This window comes from Elephantulus edwardii, unplaced genomic scaffold, assembly GCF_000299155.1.
Source record: "Elephantulus edwardii isolate Elephantulus edwardi_28Jun2011 unplaced genomic scaffold, EleEdw1.0 scaffold00021, whole genome shotgun sequence".
NCBI lineage: Eukaryota > Metazoa > Chordata > Mammalia > Macroscelidea > Macroscelididae > Elephantulus > Elephantulus edwardii.
In genome coordinates this window covers 17,172,013-17,183,271 of record NW_006399771.1, presented here as the reverse complement: position 1 = coordinate 17,183,271, position 11,259 = coordinate 17,172,013, and the positions used below count along the sequence as shown (strand labels likewise).

Below are 11,259 nucleotides of genomic sequence, written 5' to 3'. Positions count from 1 at the left end.
CAAACTAAAGCTGTGTACAATCTCAATCTCTTCACCATCCATCCTGATGCTGCCAATTGGTCCAGTGGTGAGAATCTTACATAAATCCTATGTAAAGCTAGGCCACTAGCTATACCTTTTCTCTATATTTAGAATGCTCCTCTTCCAACTGGAAGCATCAAAATATTGTGAAAGCTTAATAAATTAAGGTTAATATCAGTTAATACCACCATTAGAAAAATCTTTTACAGCAGCTATAGGTAATCTTTACATGCCCTGATATAAAAATGGTAGGAGTATTCTTTTAGAAGTTTTATACTGTTTTCAACTGTGAATTATACACATTTATACCTAATCTTCTGTCCTGGGGTTTAAACTTTTTAAATGCTTTTTTCCATTTCTAATTCACTATTATATAATTCATATTTGCATTCCTCTTGATAAATAAATTATTCACCCTTCTGAAAATAAAAATCATTCATTCACAGTTGATTATTTAGTAACATCTCTATTACCCTGCATGGATTGTAAATCTTTTCCATTTTCTCATTCATTGTTTGCACTGCCATGTATGATGTCCTATGCAAGAGCAGAACTCTTATTATTTTCACTAATGTGGCAGACCTTCCAGTTTTCACTTTTGATTCTTTTGACTTGAATAGTCAGCCCTAACTGTATCCCCATTGTCACTTGAACTTCAAGGTGGAGTGAGATGCTTTCCTTGAGTCACCCTACAGTCGTCGAGATAATATGTGTAACATATTAAACTTTAAATCATTTATTGACTTACCTTTCTGTTTATGATTGTGTTTTCTCCCTCAATCTTTGATGTCACAATATCTGGCAAAGAATAAGTGATTGGTAAATGTGGGTGAAAGAGTGAATAATTATGTATGTGTCAGTATGAATTCTACCCTTTCTTGAAAAGATAGCCCCAATGCCAGCTCCCCCTGATTTTGGCTAGCATCTTCTGTTGGAATCGACCCCTTTCCTGTTGTAAGCCACATCACTCCTTTAACTTCTTTCCGAGAGCACTTTCCATTGTGCTTTCATCTTTGTTTGTCTACTACCCTCACTAAGCTCTTCTTCCCAAAAGATTTCCTTAAACCAGCCACTTTAACCTACACTCACCTCATAGCTCCTAATATGCTTGTGAATGTTATTTTGAAGTTACTTTTACACATTTAAACTCTAGACCCTCATGTGAAAACTCTTAGAACATAAAGGGGAAGCTAGTCTAATTGCTCTTTTACCCCGAGGCCCTAATTCTTCTTGTTACGTACTTTCAAGTTAGAACTAACTCATGGCTGACCCTCCAGTGAGTTTTCAGAGGCGGTAAATAGCACATGAGGAGACTCCCCATCTTTCTCCTGTGGAGCAACTGGTGGATTCAGACTGTGCCTTCAGGTTAGCAGTGTGTTATGTACTGTTGAGTCAGAATCAACTCATAGCTGACCATTCTTCCAGAGAGCTTTTAGTAAATCCCACAAGAGGAGAATGACCATCTTTCTCCAGCAGAGCAGCTGGTGAATTCAAAACATATGACTTTGGGTAGGCTCCTTACTACTAAGCCACAAGAAGTCCCTTGAATTCAATAATAGCGTGAACAAATTTTTGTCTGCTCCTAGGAATTGACAAGAGCTATAAGCATAGTAGGTATTGAATATTTTATAAATTAAGAAATGACAATATAGTCAGATCAATGATATAAAGTCTTTTCTTGTTGACATTAACAATTGAGTTTACGGTGACTCATAGTGACCTCTATGAACAACTGATCTGAGCCCTACCCTATCTTGTGATGTCCTCATTATCACTGATATATTCAAGCCCATTGTTACAGTCACTGTGTTAATTCACCTAGTGAGAGGCTTCCTCTTTTTTCACTATCCTCCACCTTATGAAGCCTGATGTCTTTAGCCAAGGACTGGAACCTTCTCACAACATGCAAAACTATATGAGAAGATGCTTGACCCCAAGGATGTGCTTCCTCTAGCATTCCTTGAGATACTCAGTACTTTTCTCTAACACGACAACTCAAAGGCATCAGTTCTTGTTCTTTTATTCTGAGTCATGCCCTACTTCCAGAACAAGCAATTGAAAAATGAAACTCTAGTCTGTATCTATGTTTTATTTCTTTATTTTTATTCTCTGGTTTAAATAAGCATCATTTACTCTATATGGCTGGGTCAATATAAGGCAAATAGTGTATTGGCTTTTAATATATTTTATACTTTAACTTAAGTGACTGTATTAAGAAATACCCCAAACCCTAGACATGATTGTTTTATTGTCTTTTACTTTTGGTTCTAAAGCTTGTATTATAGACAGATGGAGGTGATATTTGGTTCACTTGTTTACCTGGCTGCCAAAAATTGGGATCATGGAAGTGTTTTCTAACCCTCAGCAAGATTAACAAATTAAAAATGTCATTGTAAATATGCAAATATTATGGAAATGCTTTTACTGATTAGGATAACTCTATGAAACCTAATTATGTTCTGGCCTGCCCATCTGTGAGAGCAGTCAATCACCAAACTGGTTATCATATTTATATTAAAAGCTACTTCACAGGGGTAATACCTGTGATAGAACTGAGAAATTCGGCAACTGATAAATTATGATATCAAATGACCCAGTGGGGGGGGGGGGAGATGTTTCAAAAAATATCTTTGATTCAAGCACAGAAATTGCACACAGAATATAAGAAAGCACACTCTAATCTTAAACCTATAGCAGCATGTAAGTGTGTGTGTGTGTGGGGGGGTCAAATTGGATCCGACTGGTACAAGAGGAGATTGCCCCTCCTCTGGTAGAGCATCTGGTGGATTCGAACTATTTGCCTCTAGGATTGCAGTGTTGCTTCTCGCCACCAGGCCACCACAGCTCCCTTAAGGCTGCATTTTAAAGTGTTCTCCAACTGCTGCTGTTGCCATTATTTACCACCAAGTCAAAAGACCCTTGAGAAGGTTTTAAGAGTCTCTAAATCACATGGAATGATATTGTTCATCTTTCTCCCTGGGAGCAGCTGGTGAATTCGAAGCACATACCTATGGGCTGGCATTGCAACTCTTTACAATAAGGTTTCTAGATTAGAAATAAAATCTTCAACGTGTCAGTGGCAATTTAGGGTGGCATTTTGGGTGTAATTTACCTTTAATATGATAAAGTTTGCCAAAATTCCATTTTCGATTGTTATCATTGAAATACTGACAATAAGAATAAGATCGCAATATTTGTGGTCTTCCATTAGAATTCACACCTAGAACTCTTTGTTTTTCTTTTGAGAAGGAAATTACCAAGAATTCTGTTGTTGAATTCTGTTTTGTATTTGATAAAGGTGTTCTTTCCTGGATGTTCTCCCCTTACTTCTCTTTCCTGTCTTTAAAAAATATCATCTCTGCTTTGTAGACTCAGGTTTTCTATCAATGGAATGATCTGTGGGATTATAATGAAAGGTACCAATGGAACACAGACTCTTCTTTCTGAAAAATATGAATATCCTGCCATTTCATAGAAATGTATCACTGATATGCTTCCTTTCTTTTCTCTCTTATTTTTTTTTAAAGGAAGTGCAGCAGTATCTAGCTAACCTGGCTGAACAGTGCAGTGCTGATAATAATGACGTAGAGCTCCCAGTTGTGATAATTCTTGATAATCTTCACCATGTGGGCTCTTTGAGTGATATCTTCAATGGTTTTCTCAACTGTAAATATAACAAATGGTATGCTTATCAAATCTTTGAATGATTAAATTTGAGAAATGATTAAATTTACATTCTTATGCTTTATACTTTTTAAGACATAGAATGGACTACATTAATACAAAAACATAACAATTAGCTTTAAAGAATATTTCTAAGTATTCTTACTTATTCCTTAGAACACACATGTTCATTTCACAGGCACTTTCTATGTACTTTAATGGAGGCTAGAAAAAGTATTTCCTTTATGATAGCTTCTATAGACAGGCCGAAAGTCTGGAAGATGCAAATATAAATATAGAATAGTTGGACTCAAGGAAACTAAGAATTAGAAGGAGCCTCTCAAGGTCTGGTTTTCTTTTTACTCCATAACAAAGATAACAATGTTTAAATTCAATCTTTTCTATCAGGCAGATTTAGATGTAATTTAGATGTAATTCCCTCCATTAATAAGTCATAAATATTCCCTGTGGCAGTGAAGGTTAGCATATAATAATAATCTGAAAATCTAATCGGAGATCCACTATAGCCTGCCCTCTAAAGAACATATGAGAACGTTTGCATGAGTTTTATTAGTTGTAATGACACCGAATATCCATTCCATTCAAACATTCTTTGCTATAGATAGAAACTTTTTAAAAATGAATATGCATAAAATAAAGATTGTAGCAGAAATACAAATAGTGCATGGTAGTTAGAAACCAAAAACATAACACTAAAATAGTAAGCAAGGAAAAAATTGTGAGTTGATTAGATATATATGTCATCAGATTTTAGAGTGGGATGAGATTATTTTATTATTCTAAACTTTTCATTTTTTTATGAGTAAATTTGAGACTTGTCAAGGGGGTGGGCGTCGGGGGGGAATTACTTATCTAGGATACCAGAACTGAAATTAGAACTCCAAATCTTCATTTCCAGCCCAATGATGATTGCCATTTTCCAACCTAAAGTGATCAAATAATCTTTAAAAACCCAAGATCAAAATGGAATGATTCATATTTATACAGGTTAACTTATAAGACAGTCTTCTTATAGGCTAAGGTTGTTGATTTTTCAGTCTGTCTAAATTTTACTTTTCTTTTTTTCCAGTCCCTATATTATTGGAACAATGAATCAGGGAGTTTCTTCATCACCAAATCTAGAGCTACATCACAATTTCAGGTGAAGATAAATCATGTATGTGTGGGGGTGTATGTGTTGAAGTGGTTTGTAAGCTATTGTCTCTGTTTATTTTAGTTTGTTAGGGTGGATTTTTTTCTATTTGAAGTTGACAGACTCTGCCAGTGGTGACCTGTGGTGTGCAAATAATTCTCACTTCTTCAGACACTTTCTCAAACAGACATTTTGTGATCCCCTCCTTGTAATCAGAAGTGTTTCTTTTAAAAAAAAAAAGGGGTTTTTTTTTTCCTGCTCACTATGTCACCAGCTAAAGTAGAGCACTTTTCTTCCAAGTGTGAGGAATGTGAAGAGAGTTCCTATTTCAGGATTTGTGATTCTCCTCCAGAACAGGGCTCAGCATGCTTCCACCCACTCACCTCTGACGCACATGAGCTTCTCTGTAGCTCAAAAAAAGAGTAGAGTTAGTTAAGTTAAAGCTCTAAAGCTAATAAACTTCTTACCCCTGTGATCAGAGGAATCAATTGAAATAGCAATGCAACTGCTTATGCTGAACAGGAATCAGTATGCACTCAAAACAGAACTTATTCAAAAAGTCTGATTTTTTTTCCCCCTAGGTGGGTATTGTGTGCAAACCACACAGAACCAGTAAAAGGCTTTCTAGGCAGATACCTTCGAAGGAAATTGATCGAGACAGAAATTGAAAGGAACATACGCAATAACGACCTGGTCAAAATTATAGACTGGATTCCTAAGACGTGGCATCATCTCAACAGTTTTTTGGAAACGCATAGTTCTTCAGATGTTACCATTGGTGAGTTTAAACATTGCAGTGCAGAGATGATAAACTCAGAGAGCGTCCTACCTACAGACAACAGCTACTTGTCCTTTTACATGATATCAGTTTGCCTACACTTTGAAGCAGTTTAAGCCAATCTCTACACGCAATGGATCCTTTATCAAATAACCTTCACTTGCTGCCGCTGTGACTTTTAAATCTTTGAAAAGATGTCAGGTCTTTTTCTTGCACTACAGAAAGGTTCAGTTAGAATTGTATGCACCTGTTTCACTACAAAATTGACTTAAAGACTCATGTAGAAACAGATCTGTTCTGTATACTGGAGACTTCCTGGAAACCTTCCTCCAGAATGAGGAGCATTCGTCATTTATTAAGTGATAAAATCAGCCAGATTGGGGGACAGAAAATGACAAGGCCATCTAGTGTTTTTCAGCCTTCTAAAAATTCGAGTTTAGGCTTTGTCTCTCTAATTAGAATTTGATTTCTCATTCATGTGTTGTTATGTGCTGTAAGTCAGCACCAACTCAATTGTGATTACTCAGCAGGTTTTCAGAGGCTGTAAATCACACCAGAGATTGCCCATCCTTTTCCTGTGGAGCATCTGATGGATTCGAACTGCTTTCATTAACAAAAATGATCAAATTATAGATATCGAAGAAATGTAAAACAGATGTTTTAAAAACCAAACTCAAACTCATTACCATTAAATTTGTTCTGACCCACAATAATCCTCCCTTGGGCTTCTGAGAATAAAGCTTTTGAGACTTCCCTCTTTCTTTCTCAGAGCAATTAGTGGATTTGAACTGCTGACTTTTTGATTAGTACCCTGATAAATTACTCGGTATACCAAAATGTCCCAAAATTTGATAACCATTTGAAAGAAACAATTTCTGCTTTCAGGTACCATTTTTATGCTAAAAACAAATTTTAGCACCTGCTTTCTATCAAAATGTAGTTTTATGAAAACTGTGACTTAGAGATAATTTAGATGTTCAATGTATTTTTTGTAAAGAATGTCTTGGCACAATGGTTAAGCAGTATGCTATGGTTGTAAGGTTGCCAGTTTGAACCCACTCAATGCCTCTATGGTAAAAATGATCTGGCAATCTCTCCCCTAAATATCACAGCCTAGAAAACCTGATGGGTTGTTCTACTTTGTCACTTTTGGTCATTATGAGTAAAATAATCAATGGTCTCTCCAACAACAGCAATAATTTTTCAGTAAGACAAAATAGTTTTCACTGTTTCATTAATTTGTCCTGTTTTTCTTGCTTATTTTGCTTATTGTCTTGTTCTACTTCCTTATTGTTTATTGCTTATTGTTCTATTCCTTTAAAAAATACTTGCAAAAGCATCTCTTTCACATTGCTTGTATCACACAGATGTAGTCACTAAAGACAACATGTAGATCATAATAAAAATTGTAAAGTTGAGAGCAGCTGACACTGACAGAGTCACACTTGTGACAATAATAACGTTATAATTAATTGTCTTTCCATTTCAACACAGTTTGCTCATTTGTAGAATAGAGCAGGTTGACGGCAGTATTAGATTTGAGATTTATCTTAAATATTTTATAATTTGCTTTAGATTAAAGTTGTATTGAAAAACTAAAGAGGAGCTGAGATATTTAGTCTTTAATAAAATATTTGACAGTATGAATCCAGATTATAATTTTCACAAAGATGAAAATTTTATATCGTTGCACATGGGCACACACACATTTACATTGGTAACTATGTCTCTCAAAATGTTTTATTTGTTTCTTCTAGGCCCCCGACTCTTTCTCCCTTGTCCCATGGATGTAGAAGGTTCTAGAGTATGGTTCATGGATCTCTGGAACTATTCTTTGGTCCCTTACATTCTGGAGGCAGTGAGAGAAGGTCTTCAGGTACAGTCCTCAATGATTTTTACTAACCTAAAAAATTGGGAAAATCAAAATCATTTTTAGAGAGAAAAAAAGTCTTTCCCACTGAGTGTTTCTTCAAAAAATACAACACTTAAGACATTAATTATTTATAGTGCTAAGATAAAAAATAACTTTGAAATAGCATATTTACCTATTTTGAAACTAGATGCATGGGAAGTAAAAGATAAGTAAGGATATTCTAACAAATACATAGTTAAGGCAAAGTTTATTGCTATGGTTATTTACAGGTCCTTTTATTACTTAAATGACATAGCAGTACATTTTAGGATATAATCCGTTAGAATATAAAGGGCCAAGCCATATAGTTCTTGGTCCATTTTAAAGTAACCAAATATGTTTGTAACAAGTAGATTTTACTTGTACATTACCTGTTTATAGAATTCTTCGTTGTTTGAAATACTTAAATATCACTTGCAGAATCCTTTCCTACTTTTTAGTGAGTACTCTCTATTCTCAAATACTTAGCTTTTTAAGCTGTGATGTAGTAGATAAACATAATTTTTTTCTTTTTATCTTTACATCACAAGATCCCCCAACAAGCTCATCTATTTAGAATTAACTAAAAAAAATAAATAAAATAAAATAAAAACAACCCCACTTTAGTAGGAAAAATTTGGCTTTTTCCAAAAACAGGTATTTTCCCTTTTTCAGAAATCTTGCTAGTTCCTTACACTGGAGTTAATTTTAATGAATTATGAAATTTGAAACCCTACTTGAGTCTTTAACATTTGGGTTGAATGGTCACTATGTTATTGTGGAAAAATTCATAAGTTCTTTTCAATAATTTATTCAAAATGTATTCAGTTTTTGCTTGATCATCTTTAACTTCAGTTATGAAAAGTACTCTCAAAATTAAGGTCTCATTGATACTGTATATACTTTTTTCCTCTATACATTATTAAATATCATTATATAAAAGTTACCAATTTTTATTTATTTCACGTCTAGAAAACATGATATTCTAGAAAATATTTTGGAAAGAAATTTTAAAATCAATGTGCAACTGAAATATATTTCTCTAGTTACAGTTTCAGTGTTAATAAATGATCATCAAGCAGGTGTGAAATTCCTCTGAACTCAACTTATTTGCTAATAAGTAGAAAGAAGCTTTTTAAAGGTCCTATGTATAATAAGCTTAAAACCGCCTCAGTTTTTAGTTAAAAGTGCATAAATTCTTGTTTTGTAGCATTTAAAGCAAAAGTAAGTTGTGAAACAGTATCCTAGCAATTCTATTCTGTAAAGCTTCCATTTGGACAGCGATATAATCACATAATTATTATAACAATTGAAAATAAACTAAAGCTGAGATAAACATAAAAATTATTTTGGAAGTGGAAATTCCTTAAATTTCATGTTGTAGTTCTGGTGGTTTGTTATGGGTTAAAGTGACAGTTATATCAACCTCACATTTTGAAGGAAATTTATCACACGGGAGGAAAGAGGGAAAACCTTTTAGGTAGATGTACAGTTCTCACTGCAGTTGAAATATGTGGTAGACGAGAAGAGCCATTTGTAGAAGGAATTATTGGAGTCCTCTCTGACTGCTTTCTGGAGCAGTAGGAGGTAAAAGACTCACTGCATTTGTGTGTCATGAACTGTCCAATTGGATTCACTGGCAATAAAGAAACTTGGAGGAAAAGGTAAAGAAACCAAGTCTGGCACCCAAAGTTAAATCAGATTTGAGAGGGGAAAAAAGATCCCCTCTCTGATGCAGGCTGGTGCTTTGGTGAAGAACCGTATGGAAAATGTTCTCTCCCATATGCTCTAGTTGGGGGGTGGGGGAGGAATGGAATAAAACGGATGATGCAACAGATACTGATTTTCATTCTGCTGATTCTTTCTTGAAATGTTAGAAATTAATTCATCTCATTCCGAATATTTAGACTTATTTTCTTTTCATCTCCTTCTGAATATTTAGACTTATTTTCTTTTCATTTGTTTTGGAATATAGAATATGGAATATAGAATTGGGCAAATTTAAGTTTTTATTGGTTACCCCAATTTTATTGTCCTTGGTAACTTTTTTATAAATCTGGTGTCACTTGATGCTAGACAATAATATATATATATATAAAATTGGGAAGGGCGTACGCCAGGGATGCATCCTATCTCCATACCTTTTCAACCTATATGCAGAACAGATTATCCGGGAGGCTGGGCTCTATGAGGAGAAATGTGGGGTCAAGATTGGTGGACGATTTATCAACAATCTGCGTTATGCGGATGACACAACCCTGCTTGCTGAAACTGAGGAGGACCTGAAGCGCCTGCTGCAGAGTGTCCAGGACTGCAGCCTCCAATATGGATTGAGGCTCAATGTCAAGAAGACAAAGATTCTCACCACTGGACCAATTGGCAGCATCAGGATGGAAGGTGAAGAGATTGAGATTGTACACAGCTTTAGTTTTCTTGGCTCCACAGTCAACAGTCTTGGCACCAGCAGCCAGGAAATTAAAAGGCGCATTGCCATGGGAAAGTCTGCTGTTAGGGACCTCTCCAAAGTGCTGAAGAGCAACGGTATCTCTTTGGAGACTAAGGTGCGTCTGATACAGGCCATGGTCTTCGCAATCATCACCTGTTATACTTCAGAGAGTTGGACAATGACCAAGGAGGATAGAAGGAGAATTGATGCCTTTGAGCTGTGGTGCTGGAGAAGAGTATTGAGAGTACCATGGACTGCTAGGAAAACAAACAGATTTGTCCTGGAAAGGGTTAAACTGGGTGGGTCCTTGGAGGCAAGGATTCTGAGGCTCCGTCTAACATACTTTGGACATCTAGTGAGGAGAGACCGGTCCTTAGAGAGGGACATCATGCTTGGGAGGGTGGAGGGACAGCGCAGGAGAGGAAGGCCCTCTATGAGGTGGATTGATTCAGTGACTGGGATAATTGGGATGGGAGTGTCAGAGACAGTGCGATTGGCACAGGACAGAGAGGAGTTTAGGGCTGTTGTACATAGGGTCGTTATGAGTCGCAGGTGACTCGACGGCACATAACAACAACAACAACAACAACAACAACATATATTTTCAAGCTTTTTCAATAATTACACATTTTCCTTTAATTAGTGTAAGTTTTTATGACAAATATTTTTTTTCATCCTCTACAGAATAAGTAACAAGTTTCCAACTGAGAGAGAAAATGTCCACTTCAAAACTAGGGCACTATTAACAACAACAAATTTCCCACTGATTGCAGTCCATGCAAACATTTTACCCATCTCGTAAGGGAATTGTGCAGCTATCAAAATCACAACAGAGGCTGCTTTTTACTTAAAAAAAAATAACATTCACAAGTTCACACAATCCAAGACTGATCAGAGCACAGAGCATTCGGATGAAATGCATATACAATTTTATTTCAGTCTCAACAAACCACAAAAAAGCCCAGATAACATTCTAAAGGAAGCTATAATGGAACAAATAAACACATGGACACCAACACTGCCCTTAGAGTTAGTCAAGAGAAAAGGATCCAATGTGCCCTTGACACTATCCTCTTAACTTTCCTTCTGCATTCTCTGTTGCCATATGTATATCCATAAAATCCGATCAACCACTTCTTCCTCAGGGAGCTCGATATCTAGCTTGAAAAGTTTTCAGCATCTCTTGGATTCATTTCCTCCCTTCTGCTCCACTTTCAAGACTATAGCAAAGTTATATCATCTCTTTTTATTTGGCTCCTTACCTCTCTTACCACGGTCAACACTCTTGACACCAGCAGCCAGGAAAT

The 11,259-nt window shown here is 35.8% G+C and overlaps 1 protein-coding gene across 3 annotated transcripts in view; it reads left to right on the top strand.

Annotated features, from left to right (window-relative positions):
• The window catches only part of NAV3 (neuron navigator 3), a 540,923-nt gene that overhangs the window by 517,526 nt on the left and 12,138 nt on the right, over positions 1–11,259 (top strand). For all 3 annotated transcript variants that reach the window (XM_006882551.1, XM_006882553.1, XM_006882552.1), the window contains 4 exons: positions 3,549–3,703; positions 4,775–4,846; positions 5,419–5,615; positions 7,373–7,491. In XM_006882551.1, the coding sequence (XP_006882613.1) occupies positions 3,549–3,703; positions 4,775–4,846; positions 5,419–5,615; positions 7,373–7,491 (543 nt within the window). The remainder of the gene's footprint in view (positions 1–3,548; positions 3,704–4,774; positions 4,847–5,418; positions 5,616–7,372; positions 7,492–11,259) is intronic.